This window comes from Panthera leo, chromosome A3, assembly GCF_018350215.1.
Source record: "Panthera leo isolate Ple1 chromosome A3, P.leo_Ple1_pat1.1, whole genome shotgun sequence".
Lineage (NCBI taxonomy): Eukaryota > Metazoa > Chordata > Mammalia > Carnivora > Felidae > Panthera > Panthera leo.
In genome coordinates, this window is record NC_056681.1 from 40771798 (window position 1) to 40792549 (window position 20752).

Sequence of the window (20752 nt, forward strand, 5' to 3'; positions counted from 1 at the left end):
AGAAGTACAGAATTTTCCTTCTCCCTTGTATATATGACAATCCTAGAGGTCTTGCTTGGAAAATCAGTGCTAAGCTGAATAAAATAATGGGTAAGGCAGGACCACAGAGAGAGGTGTGATACACAGAAGTTCTGTTGTGAGCCAGTGAGCTTCAGATTTCTAGGTTCCAATTGTGTCCAGAATGATGGTACCTATATGTTGAGGAGTAATTGTACCATCCCATCCACCAGCTTTTCTACAATCCCCAGGGCATTCCTTGGGCCCCATCCATACTCTGAAATGCAGACATTAAATGGTAGACTGGCTGCCACCCGAGAAAGAGAGCAAAACATCAGTGACCCCAGGTCTATTGGGTGTGACCAGGCAGGAGGCCCCGTGCTTGGCACACTGAAACAAGCTTTCTCATCCTATGTGCCTCCAATTTCATTTCCTTCTCTTGGAGTTTGAAACTGTTGCCTCAGGAGGTGAATCTCTGAAGGAGAGGGGTCACGGTAAATTCCATTCATTCTATGGATGTGGGAGGATGAACAATAGCAGGCACTCGGCTAGGGTATGGGTGGAATCAGGCAGACTCAGGCTTGGGTATTGGCCCTGCCCCTTGCTTGGGTTCTCTAAGAGTCACTTTCATTCTATAAAGTGGAAAAGACTACACACATCTTGAAGGGAGTTTTGAAGGTTCAGGCAATTTTATGTGGAAGCCAGAGGTGACAGGGCTCTTAAGGACAGCCTAGGCTCCCACCCTTGCCACCCATGGCCACATGCAGTATCTTTGCTTCCTCTTCAAGCATATGCTGGTTTAAACCACATTAGTGGTTGATACTGAGTCTACCAATGCTTGCATAACACTTAGACTGCATTTTGCACACCTCTTGGTAGTTTTTAATATAAAACCAAATTAATCATCTTTGGTCACTGCCTCCCTGAATACACTAAAGTCACTTTTCATTTATAGACCAGCTCATCTTCAATTATTCTCCCTTGTTCTTTTCATTGGGTTGTTGTGGAGATTAATTAATATAATACATATAAATGCTAGGTAGAGTGACATGTACATAATAACTACTCAATAAATGTTAACAGCAGCAGCAGCAGCAACAACAGTTTACTGTGGTTTCAAGATTTCTGTCCAGTGGGGCCAGGCTTCCATGCCAGTGTGAGCCTAACCTATATGACCTCTACCCTCCCCCCTCCCCAAAGTAAAATACTATTGTGCTTCCATGCTGACAACTTCGAACTTATTTCCTCCATATCATTAAGTAATTTATAAAACATTTATCTACCATGCACATGCCAGACCTTACAAGTAGAAAAGTCTGAAGAATGGATGCCATCAGATAAAACATGACCCCTCATTTTCTCAAGTTCATGAATGCATGTTGATTGCAGTCGTGGTTTGGCTTCCCCCCAAATCAGGCTCAGAGGCAAGGGTTTGAGTTCAAGTAGTTAACTGGGGAGATGATTTCAGGGAAAGAAGCCAATAAGAATGCAATTTGCCACTGTGAACAACAGGTGGGTAATCCCACCAGGCAACTCGAGGAAACTGTATGAAGCATGCACCTCAGTGTTGTCTTGCCTGAGGGGTGAGTGAGCTGGGATATTTATCCACAATCTCTCATTAATCATGGGTTGAGAAATGTTGCTGGTGGTCTTGATTCCCTGACACTTTGGACCTGCCCCACCTATGGTGTCACTATGGACACCCTCAGTTAAAAGCCTGCTGGTGCTAATGGGTGTAAATCAAGCCAGTGTGCAAGGATGGCATATGCCAAGGGGATGTATATAGGGTGTTGTCAGCATCTGCTATGTCTATTGAACTTGTTAAGATGCCATATGATGTATATATGTGCATATTTTACAAAAACCTGCCTTTTCAACACCAGCTGAGACTCCACCATCTTACCGACAGGCTGGGGATGTCTCGCTCTTGCCTACTGTGGTGCCCTTTGCTCTCCTGAGGAAAGCCAGTGACACCCTCTTTAGCATTCTGCTGCTGTGCTCACTGCAGTCACTGAGGCCAGTGTCACTCTTATTACTTCACCTGTTTTATCTTTTGTGAAACTCAGCCTTTAGCCAGAATTGTCTGAGTGGCTGCTCTAGCGATTGCTTAACGGTGAGCCTCCTTCAGCTCATTTCTTTCAAGTAATTTGATTTCATCGTGCTATCAGAATTGCTTTTATGTCTTGGAAGGAGGCCTAGGGGGAAGGGGTTGACAAAAACTGTTTTGAGATTAAAAAATAAATTCATTTCCCTATACTTTCCCTTGCTCACCCATATACCCCATACTCTTATACCCCCACAGTCCCGCACCTTGGTGCACCCTCCATCTGTATCCCCCTACCTCTCCTCCTGACCAAAGGCAGATGTGTGTGTGTGTGTATGTGTGTGTGTTCGTTCAAGAAATAGTCATGAGGAATGTTCTGAGAAAGACAACTCATCTCACGCTTCATGTCCTTTTACTTGAGCTTGTAAAGTATACTATTTCATGTCCCTGTGGTCCCCACACCAGAATTTTTGTGCTAAGATGGAAAATGTTGTGGTTATACTGTCTCAAAATTGAAGCAAAGTGTAATTTTGCATTGATAATCAACATTGACAATCTCAGTTCAACTGATGTTAACATTTCAATAAACCCAGTGATACATCCCTGTCATTTGGGACAGTCTGAGATTTGCATCAATGCTGAACACCCCATGTTTAAGACCTGCATAGTATTTTGCTTGAGTTTGTGTGTAAATAGAAAAAAAAGTACCAACATGCTTTAAAGATTTGATAGGGAGTGAGAACTCAAAATTGAATGTGAATTTCACATGCAGAGTTCCAGAGAGGTTTTGTTTTTGCTTTTGATTTTTTTTTAACTCTTGCTTCTAACTTTATCGCAATTCAGTACTAATCTTGTGCTTCTAGCCACTGAGGGATGGTTAGTATGGCAACCAGTGTTTCATCACAGCTTTGGACTAAGTACCCTTCTTGGTGAGATGAGATTATGGACTAAACACCCTTTGAGGCGAAAACCACTCCAGAAGAACTTGTGCATGGTTTTTACGCTTGTGAGCTTTGCCTGGGCATTGATATCTAGGTTGCCTTATTCTTACAACTGCTAGAAAGGCATCCACAGTTAAGGCAGAGGTGACTCCTTATGGCTGGGCTTGACAGGGATATCAGGGGCAATGCAAGAAAGCGAGGCCCTGGCTAGACTGTACATGGTAGAGGGGGGTTGACATTTGGACGCATGGGTTAATCATACCTGAAATTATGTTCAATTTGATATTTTTTTGCAGTAAGAACTTCTTTGAAATAACTGACTTAAGGCATTACCATATGCCCTCGATGGTAGGGTGATCCAGAGCTGCAAGCAGACTGTCATTTTAGGTTTAAAACAAAAGCTGATCCATTGCTTCTGCCTGCAAAAAGGGTAGTTTTACAGGCAAAGCAAATTATGTCTACTTTTATTTCAGTAGAATATGCTAGATTTTCAGTAGAATGTGTTTTATTTTATGTATTTTTATTATTCTTTAATTCAAGTATAACTGACACAGTGTTATATTAGCTTCAGGTGTATAATATAATGATCAAAAATTCTACACGTTACTCAGCGCTTATCGAGATGTGCACTCTTAATCCCCTTCGCCTGCTTCACCCAACACCCCACCTACCTCTGCTCTGACACACACCACAAACACCAATTTGTAGAAAGTGGTATTTTTTTTTATGTCAGGGAAACAAATTTAGTCTTTGTGTCAGAGCAATCGACAAAGTTGAAGATATTGGAGAATTATCAACAACAGCAAAAGAATAAAAGAATGAAACCTAGAGAGGAACTTCGTCTATGACAAGGTCAAAACCAGATTCATTCGAATTGTGTTGAAAACATTCCAGATTTTTAACAATTCCATCAAACGAATAGTCCAATGGCTGGGCAGGACCTTCAGTGAATCTTCATTGCTATATCTTTCTGCAATTTGATTAAAAGAGAAATATCTGCTTAATAACTGAGTAAAAGGAAAATATCTGTCTAATGAGTTATTTGCTGTACCATGGATAAAAACTATCGTAAATTGAATTTTCTGTTTCAATTTTTACCTCTCTTGTTCAAAATTTGTAAATATTGTGTTGGTTTAATTCTGGTAGGAGTGTAAATGGGTAAAACTGCTTTGGAAAACTGGCAGAATCTACCAGAGTTAAATGTCTGCTTAAGCGATGAACTGGTAGCCCCAGCTCCCAGGTATATACTCAACAGAAACAGTGCTCATGTCCACCAAACGACATTTATGATAATGTTCATGGCAACTTCATTCCTAATAGCTCAAAACTGGAAACAATCCACTTGTCCATCAACAGTAGAATGGCTAAATAAATTGTGGCATATTCATACAATGGAATATAACACTGCAGAGAAGAAGAAGCAGCTTCTGCTATATGTAACAACATGAATAAATCAGGCAGGCATAATGTTGAAAATTTGGACCAAAAGGGGTGCACATTGTATGTCTATATATGTGAAGTGTAACAACAGACAAAACGAATCTGTGACAGTAGAAGAGAGAATAGCAGTTTCTTCATGGGGTAGATATTGACTTGGGACGAGGCAGTTTTCTGAAGAGCTAGAAATATTTTATATCTTGATTTGGGTAAGGGTGGTATGTGTGTATGATGTATGTATGTACATTTGCGTGCATGTAAAAATTTTGCAAGTAGTTTCAATATAAAAGTAAACAAAAAGAAAAAATCACTTACACATTCTGTAAATCAACTTCAACATTCACAACAGAAGTTAAATTTAATAATCTATACTAATGAATAAGGAACTAAACTTTGGAATGCCAACAGAAGCACAGATTCTATGTACACCTGGGCACACACATATATAATTCCCTGCACGCCTGGCCCTAAATTATTAATGGCTTGTTCAGCCTCATTGACCCTCATACTTGGAAGAGATTTTCTATGTCATTTAATTCAATGATTCATCTAAAGCTTGTCTGCAGCCTTCCCTCTGGGTGGCCATCCTGCTTTTATGAACAAAAGCCCTCTGGTGACCAGAATACATTGCGACCTCCCGAGGTAGGCCTTACTGTCGTCGGGAGCCCATCCCTGAGCAAAAATCTATCCTGTCTATTCATTGGTCTTACTTGTAACCCTTGGAGTCTTGCAGTTAAGTGGACAAAGAATTGTGCTGTTGCTGTTTCCTCTGAACACCATACTTCATCTTGTATAGATATATGCCCACTGAAAGAAGGCATATTTTCAGGGACATTTGTCTTGATATTTCCCTCCATTTTTAATTGATTACAGGATATCATTCCATTAGGAACTGTGTTTTCTCATATGAATCTTCTCAGTAGTTTCCCCTCAGGGATGAAATAGGATAATGTGGATATATCATTGCACCCTTCACCCTCTGAGACTCTAGAGCTAAACACCCTTGTTCTCCCAGTGCTGGCTTTCTTGCTGTCAGTACAATGAATCACAAGTCCACAGTCCATTCACTCATTCAACACACATTTATTGATCATCTTGTAGGTGCCAGCAATGGTTTAGAGATACAGTGATAAGCAAAACACGGATGTGATGTCTGCCTCCTTAGGGCTTTCACTCTACTAGGATTATTAATCAAATATGTACATAAATAAAGGTAAAATTGAAGCTAAGATGAGTACCACCAGGAAAAGCTCCATGATGTTATGAAAGTGTCAAATAGGGAGTCGTCAGAGAAGCCTTCTCTGGAGAAGTGATGACTGGGAAAAGAACAAATAAAAGTTAAAATAAGCTAGGAAACGAGGGAGAAATGTCATTTCAGGAAGAAGATACAGCATGAGCAAGGCCTTCTGGCAGAGAGCAAAAGCAAACATGCCACATTCAAAGAACAGAAAGAAGGTCAGTGTAGCTGGAGTTGAGGAAGCAACGAGCGATACAGTGTGAGAAGAGCCTAGAGAGGTAGGAAAGAGTCACACCATTCAGGCAGGAAATATGAGCACTAGTTTGGGCTTCAAGTGCTTATAAAGGACATCTCTTGGAAGGTAGCAGAACAAACTAAAGATAGAACAAGTTTTGAGAGAGCATCCTTAAATTAGTAATTTGGGAATAAAAATGTTGCTTCAAGGAGCAGGGTGTGATCTAGGGAGGCGGTGGAGTGGAGGTGGTTGTCAAAAATGACCAGGTCAAGGAACTGGCAGGCCAGGTGGGTCATCTTATTGGACACTGAAGTCACCCACGGTTATGGCAAGCCTTGAGATACAGATGAAAACAATAGCTCAGTGCCAGAGGCTTTGATAAATGTGGGAAAGTGACCAGAAGGTCACATATAATTGGGAACTGACTGTAGTTGCCATGGTTCTATGAGAATTTTTATAATTTCTCTGTGGGGACTTACGTCTTCTAAAGGTTAATGCTGACGGCCATTGCAACTGAGCATGATTACAGTATTTATTAGCTTTATATAGCCCTATAATCTTATGATTTAAGTACTTCTTAAACACATCAAAAAGTTGGAGAAGAATTTCATGGGAGGAGAATAAATAGGAAAAACTAAGACCCAAGTCTAGAAAGGCTCCTTGTGGTGTATCATGCCCAGCTAAGGAGCTAAAGTTCACTCTGTAATTGCTGGAGAGTCCCCAAGGTCACCATTGTTTTGTGTAATGTTGTGGTAACTATACTTTAGGAAGAATCACTTAGAAGTGGTGTGTTCAACAGAACGGAGAAGCGGGGGGATGACCAAAGAGGCACGATTATGAGTCAACTACAGTAATCAAAGTGAGGACTGATTGTTCTTTGAATGAGATCAGATGGCAAAGAAGGAAAGGAAGTGGTATAAAATATTTCAGAGGACTCAGTTACCAGCTGGGGAAACAGTTAAATACTGAAGCAGTGTTTAGGAGAGAGATATCCATGAGCAGAAACCAGAAAGACTGGAAGAAGTTCATTTTGTGGAAGAATACACATTACACTTCTGGTTCTGGAGTGTATCAAGGGGAGGTATCCAGGTGATTACAAATGTAGATGTTAAACTCAGAGGGGAGATGGGGGTAAGGTAAACTAGAAAAGCCACCTGTAGTTAACCCCTAACCACAAATGCCCATCCCAGCCTCTTGCTTTTTCCTTGCAGTCCACAGGGAGTCCTTTTCTTTCTACCTCTCATCACTTCTCTTACCTTTTCCATTAATTCCTACTTGCTCACACATACTTCTGAGGACAGTGTCTCCTCAGCTCCCCGCTTTATTGTTCTCTTCCCCAAACATTCTATCACTTCCTAGAAAGCCTCCTCTTTCTTGCTTAGCTCCCTTTGTCTGTGTCCCCACATCCCTGATTCATTCGCATGCATGCCTCTTATTTATTTCCTCCCTCTGACTTTGGGTTTTAGAGGACAGGGGCTCATTAAACATGTCTATATATCTTCTCTTTTCTGGTTCAATAATAATTTGCTTAATGAACGAACTAACAGGTTTTATTTTAAGGGTTTTATATTTTGAAACCTTCATTTAAGGAAAATGTAAATAGATGAAACAGTTCAAAACAAATTCACAATCCCAAATGTCATAGATGAATTTACAAAGTTTAAAAAGTTATGGGGTGCCTGGGTGGCTCTGTCGGTTAAGCGTCCGACTTCAGCTCTGGTCATGATCTCATGGTTTGTGAGTTCGAGCCCCGCGTCTGGCTCTGTGCTGACAGCTCAAAGCCTGGAGCCCATTTCAGATTCTGTGTCTCCCTCTCTCTCTGCCCCTCCCCTGTTCATGCTCTGTCTCTCTCTGTCTCAAAAATAAATAAATGTTAAAAAAAATAAAAAAATAAAAAGTTGTGCACATTTTTCCTATGCCAGTGGTTCTCTCTCTCATATGACAGTGGTCAAGTGGAGCTTGGCCCTGCTTTATTTTGTCCCCTTTCCTAATGCACTCTCTTACAAAGTGTGTAGGTAGAAACCTAATCAGAAAAGCAACATTTGTTCTTGGAAATGTGGACAAACATCTCTCTCTTGCTCCTCTTCTTTCATACATTTTCTCTGAAAGTCTAATGAGATTTATACCGTTAGTATAAACTACTGGAATATGTATTTGCCTTCCAATAAAACTGGTCTTTTAAATCCCAGATCTCCCCATTTCAGCAATACCTCTCTCTTTCTGCATCTGCACAGAACAATGTCACAGGAGCCCCCTGATTAAAAGGCATGTTAGTGGATGATGCTGCAGCTGGCTAACACAGAATACCGACTAAGGTGAAGGCTGACTTTAGATGTTGGGAATGGCATACATTTAATGGATGCTCCTAGAAAAAGGAGCTAGAGGAGCTCAGATAGGTGAGAGGAATCATAGAAGGCAGTGCTGAAAAATCCAGGAGGAGAATCTTCAAATCTATAGTGACAAAAAGTAGATTTATAGCTGCCAGGGGCTGGGGTAGAGGGATATTGAGGAGTGACTATTAGTGGGCACAGAATCTTGTGGGGGGATGATGAAAATATTCTGGAGTTGGTGGTGATAGCTGCACAACTTTGTGGAACTATAAAAATCCACTGTGTTGTATACTTTAAAACAGTAAAAAAAATTTTTTTTTTAAATCCAGGAGGGAAGAGGTATTGAAACATGGAAAACTAGTCAAGCACATCTGATACAGGAAAAGATGAAGACTGATTTGAATGAGTGATTGACTATATGAGATTTGGTGATTAGGAAGCCAATAGTAAGTTTAAAGAAAGTAGTTTCAAAGGAATAGTCACTCCCATCTTTTCTTCTTTTTTCCCCATAAATATAGAATTTGTAAGGTTATTCCTTCACATATATTTTATTGGCAGAATGTATGATGATTCTGCAAGTTCAAAAATATGTTTGATTTATATAAGCTAAAGAGATATTCTGGATGGGTTTTAGAAATTCTGATTATGTGTGCTACTGCTCAGTAGGACATAAGTGTCTTTCTTCCCATCTTTCTAAAATCAAATCCATAGTGCACAACCAGGTCAATTCATGCTGTCTTAATCTCAAACATAATTTTTTTTAGCATTTATTTATTTTTAAGAGACAGAGAGAGACAGAGCACAAGTGGGGGAGGGGCAGAGAGAGAAAGAGAGAGACCCAGAATCCAAAGCAGACTCCAGGCTCTGAGCTGTCAGCACTGAGCCTGACTCAGGGCTTGAACCCACGAACTGTGAGATTACCTGAGTTGAAGTTGGACGCTTAACCGACTGAGCCACCCAGGCGCCCCTCAAACATAATTTCCAGTGGCCCTAAAAAAGAAGGCCTTTGAATTCTGACAATAACTTTCTTTGAATTCTGATAATAACTTTCTTTGAATTCTGGTAATAACTTTCAGTGGTATGGCTATTTGGCAAGTTGCTTGTCCTGTCTTGTGCCAGTTCATTGATAGAGTCCTGCTGGCCCATGACCCTGGGTCAAGTACATGTATTCTCTAGCCATATTTACTTGGTTTATAAATTGAGGGTAATAAACCTTATATGAGCACCTCTTATGAGAATATTATATGAAAGTGCTTTGAAAACTCTTAAACAAATGTAGATATATTTTTAATTGACTGTTGTAGAATTTAAAAGACAGTTAAATCCTTTTTCTTGTTAGTGCTGGACTGGCATAGCACTAGCCCATTTCATGCGTCATATGTGTGATCATGGGCTTCATATCCATGGGTACCTTACTAAGACCTGTCTTGCTCAGTAGTAATTGGTTGAATTGCATACTGCTTAAATGAGAAAAATTCAGTGTCATACCATCATTGAATTCTCTATTGCCTTCATCTTTTTTTGTTTATTTGTTTTATTCTGTTCTTCACTTAGGATTCCCGAATGAGCCTGCTTCCATTGTTGCCCTCAGCACCATTAAGGAATGGCTGGCCAAGAATCATCACGAGGTAGGAGGAACAACATAATTAGAAAACATTGAAAATGGTATAATTTGATCCTCAATCTCAAAAAAAGCAGAAAAATTTATTCCATAAATATCAAGTAGACCTAGTCATTGAGCCAAAGCTAGCTGACCATGCTTTGTTGAGGTTACATAGGTGATTGAATATTTTCCAGTAATTAATTGAATGAAGGGATTATGCTGATTGTTTTTGGTGGTGAATATATACAAATTGATCAGTCTCATTTGGTCATGATCTCATTTTTACATCTTTAGATAGTATGGGTTTTGTGTGTAAAAGAGAGAACAGGATGGATTGTCCTGTGCTATTTTCCTTAAGGAGTTAAGCTATCTTTGTTGACAGGGATTCCTGGTGTATGGTAATTTTTTGGTATCTTGAGGTCCCTTTATTTATAATTAATCATTCCCCTAAAGTAACTTCTGAGTGTGAAATTGGAGTACAAATGGATAATTGATAGCTAAATCCTCATGATTAGGATTTTTTATGAAACTGCTTCTCTTGGACTATTCATCATGCATCTTATTCTGCTTATTTAATAAAATCTTTAGGATATGTTTAGTGATTAACAGGAGCATTACTCAACAAAGTAACACAATAAGTAGAGATACTGTGGAAGCTTATATTTCAAAATTTTGGCAATTAACATAATGTAACAGTAAATAGGTTTCATATAATACACAACTTTGTGTGTTTTTATTCTGATTTTTTCTCAGATATTCATGTGAGTGCTATAAAGAATTTTGTTCCATTTATGATAGACCATGAATTTAGCTTTCTTCTTGGGTAGGACATGGATTATTTGGAAATGTTTGAGTATGGAGACAGACTGTGGGCCTTTGCTAATAATATGAGAGATAGCTTCTTGGTGCCTTTGTGAATTTAAAAAAAACAGCAGTGTAATTTTCTGTTAATTGCTGTAATTTCAACATTTTTAAAATAGATTCAGAAATTGTTACTCTCCAGGAGGAGTAAAGACCACATGGCCAAACATATCCATTTTGGTGCTTGTTCTTTCTTTTCCTCTTACTCTGAAAGGCATGCATACATATAACAGATTTGATATAGAGGATGGCTGTAATAACCTCAAAGAAGCAGAATTTTTTTAAAAAATACCAAAAATAACCAGTTTACAAAACATTTCTTTGACATGTATTATTTTCACAACAATCTCATGAAGCATCTAGCATAGGATTCTCATCTAGAATCAAAAGGTTAAATGACATACTCAGGATTTCAGACTCACAAAGCCAAGAGTCTGACTTTGCCCTCCTTACTCCAACAGCCATTCCTCCTTGGAGGGATCCTGAGGCCAGGGAGAGAAGTTCAGTCCCTTTGAAAGTGGTATTTTTAATATATCTCTTGGTTACGGTAGAAGCTCCTCACCTGGACCATCTGCTTAGCAAAAGTGTCGAATGTTTCATGAATACAAATTGAGCTAGTGTATTGGTGCAAATCCATATTTCCAGTAAAATAGTGATCCAAGGATATTCCCTACTGATGAAAATTCACATGTGTCATGGTGGCATGTGAGAGAAGTATGTATACTCACACAAAAGTCATCAAGGAGATGATTATGAAGAGGAAACTTGTTGGTCATTTTTATAGTTCATTGAAAAATCCTACTGATGGGTTTTCTCTGTTAAACTATGCAGGTTATTTTTCATGGAAATATGTTAGTGTTTCCCACTTAAATGGTCTGTGCCCTGACAAACCTTCTTAGCTTCCTCTGTCTTTGAGTCTGTTCTTTTGCTTTCAGATCTTTTCCTTGCACATTTCTTGGGTCTGTTGTATAGAAATTTAAGTAGTTTAGATTAAGGAACACAGATCAGTTATCACCACTGTGACCTTAAACATATAATGTGCTAATTCTCTTTTAAAAGGCCTCTTTTTCGGGGTGCCTGGGTGGCTCAGTCGGTTAAGCGGCCAACTTTGGCTCAGGTCATGATCTCACGGTCCGTGATTTCGAGCCCCGCATCAGGCTCTGTGCTGACAGCTCAGAGCCTGGAGCCTGTTTCAGATTCTGTGTCTCCTTCTCTCTGACCCTCCCCCATTCATGCTCTGTCTCTCTCTGTCTCAACAATAAATAAACGTTAAAAAGAATTTTAAAAAAATAAATAAACAAAAGTCTTCTTTTTCCAATATGCATTAGCTAATGTAAACATGTTAATTTGAACAAGTCAGATTTTACTTAGTAAATGAATTGTAAGTAGTAGGAGATAGATAAAAGCTATACAAAGTTTTTTTATAGCAGTATTTTGATTTATTTTTTGCTCTGTCAAAAAACAAACAGGTTAAGGACTTAAGAAAGAATATTACTGGGGCGCCTGGGTGGCTCAGTGGGCTGGTTAAGTGGCCGACTTCAGCTCAGGTCATGATCTCCTGGTCCGTGAGTTCGAGCCCCGTGTCGGGCTGTGTGCTGACTGCTCAGAGCCTGGAGCCTGTTTCAGATTCTGTGTCTCCCTCTTTCTCTGACCCTCCCCTGTTCATGCCCTCTCTCTGTCTCAAAAATAAATAAATGTTAAAAAAAATTTAAAAAAAAAAAGAAAGAATATTACTTCTCTGTCAGTTGTTTCTTCATTGCAGTATTGTTTTAACATCCTGATTGTTTAAGGTATTTATTCATTAATTCACTCATTTGACAAATAACCACCAGGATTTTTCTAGATGTGAGGGACAGAACGCTATAAAGCAAAATCATCCTCTTACGGTATACATAGTCTAGGAAAGAGAAACTTCAAAAACTAAAGGAACAAGACAGTTGAAAGAGTACTCTATAAAGTAAAACAGGGTAATGAGAGAGTGAGTTATAGGAGGATGTGGTTTTAGATAATTTACAGAGGGCTCTGAGGACATAATCTTGGAACAAAGATTTGTATGATGGAAAGGCGCAACCCAAGCCACAGAGAGATCTTGAGGTAGAACATTCCACATAGAAGTAATAGCAAGAGAACAACCCTGGTGGGAAAATGAATTTACTGTTTGCAAGTAATAGTAAGAGACAATAGAAACAATGCTGTTGGATCAGAGATTAAAAAAAAAAAAAGTGGCAGAAAACAAATTTGGACAAGTAGGTAGGAGTCAGATCATAGAGTGCTATGGTTTATGGAGAAACTTGGATTTTTATTCTAAGTCTAATGGGAAGTTGTTGAGGGTTTGGGACAGGGAGTGGCATGATGAGATTCACCTTTAAAATGACAAAACGCTGGCTGCTGCCAGAAAGGACTTGAGAGAAGATGTCAGAATAGAAAAGGGAAGACTGATGAAGAGGATACTGCAGTAAATCCAGGCAAGAAATGAGGATTCTTTGAAATATAGCGATGGCAGAAAAGGAGGTAACAGCATCAGGTTTGGAATATGTTTTGACGATAGAGCTAGCAGGACTTGGGGATTGTCTTAAGATAGGATAGCTCCTGCTGCAGTTACAAACAACCTCCAAATCTTAGTGCCATAAAACAGCGAAGGTTTATTTTTGCTCATGCTATTTGTATGTCTTGAGTCAGCAGAGGGCTCTCGCTTAGTCAAGAACCCAGACTGACAGACACTCTACCATGTGAAATATCATCTATCACATAACAGGAAAAGATAATCAAGTAATAGCTCTTAAATGCTTCTGCAAAGGAATGATGCATATAACTTTTTCTCAGATTTCACTGTCCAGAACAAGGCACCCAGGGGACAAGGAAATGAAGTCCTCTCAAATATTCAGAAGAGAGGCAACCGGATATCAATGAACAGTAGTAGTGTCTATCATAGCAGTAAATCATGTGTGGTATATGAGGAAAACGGAAGAGTCAAAAATAGCATCTAGGCTTTTGACCTAAGCCCCTGGTAAATTTTGGTGCATTTACTAAGAAACTTGGTAGGGGAGCATGCTGATATAAAAAACATAAAGAAAACAATAATGATGTCGCAGACATTTAAGTTTGAGGTGATTTGAGATACAGAATGAAGATTTCAAATAGAAAGGTGGTTACTTGAGCCTGAAGCTCAGGAAAGAAGTCAGACAGAAAGGCAAGGTAAAATTGATCAGATTATCATAATTTTAACTTGGGTTTTGGTCTTAGTTTGAGATTAGCTACAAGAAGTAGAAAAACATTCAAGCTATATTATGTAAAGGAAGATATATTATATAAATGAATGATAGAAAAAAAAAAAGTCTTGAAATTCAAGGGCTAGAACTATAGCAGGGTCTCATGAGTAACCAGAACTACAGACTATAAATCCAACAAGAAGCAAGGGAGTTCATTTACATACTCTCTCAATCTCTCTCATGTCTATGTTTCATTGATTTTTTTTTTTTTTTTTTTTTTTTTGTCCATTATCTTCATTACCCATTCACCAGCTTAATATGGCCCCATTACGACTGGGTCCCTCCTTGAGGCAAAGCTAGGGTTGAGGTCAGGGGGTAAAGTTGCAACTTCTGGACCTTTCATCTGGTTATGTCCCTTAAAATTTTCTTGGGGCACCTGGGTGGCTCAGTCGGCTAAGCGTCCGACTTTGCTCAGGTCACGATCTCGCGGTCCGCGGGTTCGAGCCCCGCATCAGGCTCTGGGCTGATGGCTCAGAGCCTAGAGCCTGCTTCAGATTCTGTGTTTCTCTCTCTCTCTCTGCCCCTCCCCCGTTCATGCTGTGTCTCTCTCTGTCTGAAAAATAAATAAACATTAAAAAAAAATTAAAAAATAAATAAATAAAATTTTCCTTTAAAAAAGTTGGGAATCCGTGTAAATGTGACTTCTATCAGTGGCCATACTTCTCTCAGTCAGATAAGTATATGATTCAATGGTGCATATCTTCATGATTTTTGATCATTGATAATTGATGTTGTCATGTAATTAGTGAGCCTTCGCATTTTACCATTTACTTACCCTCTGTTTCTAAACCATTAGGAAGGGATACTTCTTTTTTTTTTTTTTTTTTTTTTTTTCAACAACAGTTGATTTGATTCCTTTCATTACGCAAATCATGCCCAGCTTGTATGACTGGACATTTCCACATCCAGAGAGGCTTTTCTGGAGCACTTGGCCCCAGTAGACAAGACTAGGGAAAACATGTTCTGTCACCCACCATTGACTTGTTTCATTTGCCCAAAGGTTGAACTGTGAGGATGCTATTGTCACCACATGTTTAGGGGGACTCAGGGACATGAGGGAGCCCAGCTGAACAAATAGCACAATTGACTCTAGAGGAAGAGATAGAGCAGTGCTTTAATGAAAAAAGGAAGGAAAATCCTCCAGAGGAGGTAACTGGGGCACAAAAATGATTTACCAGAACTGAAAAATATAATGAATTCTTACTGAAAAGTTGTAAAACAAAAAAGAATATTCACTGCTAAGCCTTGAATTCTTGTTCTCAGAAAACCAGAGAGTTTAATTATCTTACAAAACAGAAATACAAAGAAATGGAAATCATGACTGAAGAGAGATAAGGCATGTGGCAGAGAAATCCAGGAATCAAGTGGGAGGTGGGCAAGGAATGAAGATTACTCACTGGCATTTTTTGGCAAAATTAAGAATTAAGAACTCCTGGTTCAGAAAATCAAAAGAAAAGAATATCAGAGTTCACTATAAAACAAATGACAGCATGTGGCATGATAACCTTTCCATAAGTACCCATTTTTCTCAAGTAGAAACTTTATTGCAGAGACAAGCGAGCAAAATAAGGGGCCATTAGGGAAATGAGCAGCGGAAATGTGGCCCACACTCTCAACTTGGGGTGCCTGCTCCACGTTATCATCTGCAGTTTCATGCATTCCTCATTTTTTATGCAGTCTAAAAATATCATATTCCTTGTGAAATAGGAATTTTCCCACTCCACAGCTCTGAGGCACCCCTTTTATATCTGGAAGTTAGCCTAAGAAATGTTTTTTACAGTGCCTATTCTATTGTTCCACCCCAGGGACTCATATGGCATCTGACTATTGGTCTCTGGGGCAATGCACATATTTATAATATTTTCCATAGAAAGCAGAAGAAGAATAGGATGTCTTTCCCCCTCTAAAAGCTACAAATGCCCTGATATTGTATGAGCTATTTCTCCATTATGGAGGTCACGTTCAGTGATTTCAAATGTCCCAAAGGAGCAGACATCCTGTAACACAGAGCACCTGTGTTAAGTCTTCCAGGAAGTCATCTTAGGGGCTGAGGCATCTAAGATGAAGATTCTAACATGCAAGATGAATGAGTTTCCTGGTTACTTTCAAATGTGGATACACTAAAGTACTAATCAGGCCTCGGTTGTAGCATGACACAAACCTGAACACCTCCTACCCCCAACAATGATAAAGCAGGAGTGATGGGGAGAAGCATAGCATTCTGGGAGGCTCTAATTAAAACTATGGTAGCTATAGACATACAGAGGGGAGGCTGTGGTTCACCTGAGACCGGGCCCCAGCTGCATCTCTGCAGATCTTTGAAGATGGCATTTCCCAGAAGTCTTTCCCATTCAGCCACTCCATGGGAAGTTCCTAATCTCCCTCCTCATGCTGACAGTACAGCCCCCTCCTCCACAAACAGACCCTTTTGTTCTAAGGTGAGAACAATTCAATGGAGGAGTCTTGGCTTCATCTTGCAAGGCCCTTAGTGGGCTACCGGTGTGACTTAGATACCTTGGCAGGGAAGAACCCTAGCTCTGCATTTTTAAAACCAAAATCAGTTTTCTTCTCTTCGGGAGGAAGGTAGAAATTTTCTCTCATTGCATGCAGAGTTTGGGCCTTTGACTAACATAATATTTTTAACTGTGCTTTTAGCACAAACAGATTGTTGTACAAAATGTTAAATATCATCTACTTGTCATGTAAATTGTTAATGCTGTGCCTTCTGAGGGAAACTTGACACCTGTGCTATTGCTGTTTGTCATCTTAAGTGTTGTGCCTACAGATGTGGCAGGGCATCATGAGATGTTGCGTGTATGTGGCAGTGCTGCATTGACACAGATGACCTACTCTGCAACTTGTCGCTATGGCCCCAGACTTTATCCAGTGAGCTCTGGACCTTAAGGTCAACTGATAGTAGTAGCCAGAGAACAAAACTTCTTGTGCTAAGCGGTTTGAGAAAGAAAAACAAAGCTGGAGGTATCACAATTCCAGATTTCAAGATGTACTACAAAGCTGTTGTAATCAAAATAGTATGGTACAGGCACAAAAATAGACACATAGATCGGTGGAACAGAATAGAAAGCCCAGAAATAAACCCACACTTACGTGGTCAATTAGTCCATGACAAAGGAGGAAAGGCTGTACAATGGGGAAAAGACAGTCTTTTAAGCAAATGGTACTGGGAAAACTGGACAGCTACATGTAAAAGAATGAAAATGGAACACCAGACCAAAAAAAAAAAAAAATAATAATAATAAAATAAACCCAAAATGGAGTAAAGATTTAAAGTAAGACCTGAAACCATATAAATCCTAGAAGAGAACATACGCAGTAATTTTTTTGGTGTTGGCTATAGCAACATTTTTCTAAATATGTCACATAAGGCAAAGGAATCAGAAGCAAAAATAAACTATTGAGACTACATCAAAATAAAAAGTTTTTTTGCAAAGTGAAGGAAACAATCAACAAAACAAAAAGGCAGTATACTGAATGGGAGAAGATATTTGCAAATGATATATCTGATAAGGGATTAATAGCCAAAATATTTAAAGAACTTCTATGACTCAACACCATCACCCCCACCAAATAATCTGATTAAAAATGAGCAGAGGACCTGACTAGACATTTTTCCAAAGAAGACATACAAATGATCAAAAGACACATGAAAAGATGGTCAACATCACTCATCAACAAGGAAATGCAAATCAAAACCACAATGAGGTACCACCTCACAGCTGTCAGAATGGCTAAAATCAAAAACACAGAAAAAAACTGTTGGTGAGGATGTGGGGAAGAAAAGGAACCCTCATGCCCTGTTGGTAGGAGTGTAAATTGGTGCAGCCACTGTGGAAAAGCATATGGAGATTCCTAAAAAAAATTGAAAATACAAATACTATATGATCCAATAATTCCACTACTGGGTATTTACCCAAAGAAAACAAAAACACTAATTTGAAAAGATATATGTACCCTTATGTTTATTGTAGAAATATTTACAATATATTATAAAATTATTTACAACAGCCAAGATATGGAAGAAACCCATGTGTCCATCAATAGATAAGTGGATAAAGAATATTTTAGTTACTATATATATATATCATTATGTATTTATATATATTTATATTTATATAATTTATAAATTTATACTTATAAATTTATAATTTATACTTATGTTATATGTTTATATATTATATATTTATATATGTTATATAATATACATATATTTTATTATTATATATAATATAATATAATATAATATAATATAATATAATATGGAATATTACACAACCATAAAAAGGATGAACTCTTGCCATTTGTGACAGCATGGTGGACCTAGATAGTATTATCCCAAGTGAAATAAGTCAGACTGAGAAAGGAAAATACCACATGATTTCACTCATAAGTGGAATCTAAAAAACAAAACAAATGAATAAAGAAACAAAAGGCAGAATCAGACCTATAAGTACAGAGAACAAACTAATGGTTGCCAAAGGGAATGGGGGAAGAGGATGGGCAAAATGGATGACGGAGAATGGGAGAGACAGGCTTCCAGTTATGAAATGAATAAGTCACAAGAATAAAAGTCACAACATAGGAAATATAGTCAATGATATTTTAATAGCATTTTATGGTGGCAGATGGTAGCCACAGTTGTGCCGAGTACAGCATAACATAAAGACAACTTGAATCACTAAGTTGTACACCTGAAACTAACATAACATTGTATGTCAAGTATACTCAAATAAAACAATCTTTAAAATAAATAAGCAAATGCTTTGTCATAAAAAGCAAAAAAAAAAGAGTTTCCAGCTCATACTTGGTGCCTTTTGAGGTAATGATATCGGTTCCTACTGAGTAGAAGCAGTTACACTGTCACACTCCCCGGCCTCCCAACAATCAGACACACAGCCACAGAGTAATGAAAAGGTAAACATATTTGTCTACTCCAGAAAACAGAATTGGGAATCCATTGAAGAAATGTATGTTCAGCCTCTTGAAAGGTTCATATGCTATCCTTGTGCTAATTTGACAAGATCAGGGACATGGCCCCTTGTTTCCTCATTATGGATCACAAAGAACCGTCACACTTTAGCTTCTGGTGCCAAGGCTATTTTTTCCCCTTCTTGGCAGAGGTCTTTGAACATATGCAGTGTTAAAAATTGTCACTTTTATTTCAGAATCACATTATGGACCACCAAAAAAAAAACAAAAAAAAAAACAACAACACCCAGTGTGGGGCCTGCCTTATGTCACTGACATGGAACACCTTAGGATCTTTCTTAAAAGGGAGCTTTAAATAAAACATGAAATGATGCTTACATTTCTAATGAGAAAATTACATCCTTCACACCAAGTTTCAATTTCTGTGGTCGATTATTCACAGAAATGCAAAGAATATAGTGCACCACATCCCTCAGTTCTACATGACACAGGGGTATGGTTAACATCCAGAGATCTGAAAGCAGTAAATGAAGTGCTCAATGTTTTCCCTGAGGAATGTCTTTTTATGTCTATAAAACATCATTTAAGTATCTATGCTGGGCTTAGTTTGGGTATCATAGAAGGTTAAAATGTGTGTGTTTGGAAAAATAATCCATTTTAAAATATTCAGGTTCTATGCAAGAATGTGGCTATGGCAATAATAATCATCATCCTAATCTGCAGCTATAAAAATGTATCCTTTGACTAGCCCGAGCATGATCTTCAGGTGGAAACCATGATGCTCATTGGCTGTGACATAACTGAAGAAAATTATTCCCAGACTTTGCACATATGGCACGTTCCTTTTGCTCTTCAAGAACCCTGATGACGCAGTTTGTTTTCTCTCTCCTTCCCATCTATTTATACTCCTGCCTTCCTCCCTACCTTCGTTTCCTCCTTTTTTCTTCTCTACTCCTTTCCCCTCTCTCTTTCATACACACAAACACACACACACCCACACACATACACTCATGCACACACACTACTTTCCTTCCCATTCTGAGATTGCCTGTGTTAAGATTTGTGCCAAGCAGTTACATCAGTGATCAGAAATTTTATCTCCTTATGTTATGAATCTAAATTCCCATTGTTGGAATGAAAGTCATGCCCCAAGGAGACTTCTGCCTTGCTTGTTGTCAATAGATCACCCCACATTAGAGCTTTCCAGGTGAGCAAATCCACTTATCTCTCCACCCCTACACTGCTCTAGCACCTATTCACAGCAGGCCTGCTCAGGTTCTTGCAGCCAGAAATTAAAGACCCTTGCTATTGCCTTCATAACCCCATTTTTTATCAATAAGCAAAATATATGGGACAATATAAATTTTGATGTTTTAGTGAGCCCACTTCCAGTTAGCGAGTGTACCTAGGGTACAGAAGGCTTTCATCAAACACTTTTAGGCACTGAGGTAATGTTGGCCAAGTACCCTTTTCCCTGGTCTTGCTTCGTGTAGAGAGCTCCGTAAGTCTAATGATTTTTTTTTTCCCAGCAGAGGATGTCTGGATATTCAAGGTCTCAGGGTGCCCTAGTGATACCAACCTACAGTCCCATATAGTTCAGGGTGGCTTGTCTACTTCTGTACTGACATGCAACCAACATATGTCTCGAGGTGCCTGGGTGGCTCAGTCGGGTTAGCATCCGCCTCTTGGTTTTGACTCAGGTCATGATCTCAAGGTTTGTGGGTTTGGGCCCCACACTGGCCTCTGTGCTGATAGCAGAGAGCCTGCTTGGGAGTCTCTCTCTCTCTCTCTCTCTCTCTCTCTCTCTGCCCCTTCCCTGTTCATTCTCACACTCAAAATAAATAAATAAAC

At 39.0% G+C, this 20752-nt stretch overlaps 1 protein-coding gene across 1 annotated transcript in view; it reads left to right on the forward strand.

The window, feature by feature from the left end:
• The window catches only part of MACROD2 (mono-ADP ribosylhydrolase 2), a 2023701-nt gene that overhangs the window by 1515319 nt on the left and 487630 nt on the right, over positions 1-20752 (forward strand). The window contains exon 8 of the mRNA XM_042931649.1: positions 9776-9849. Within this exon, the coding sequence (XP_042787583.1) occupies positions 9776-9849 (74 nt within the window). The remainder of the gene's footprint in view (positions 1-9775; positions 9850-20752) is intronic.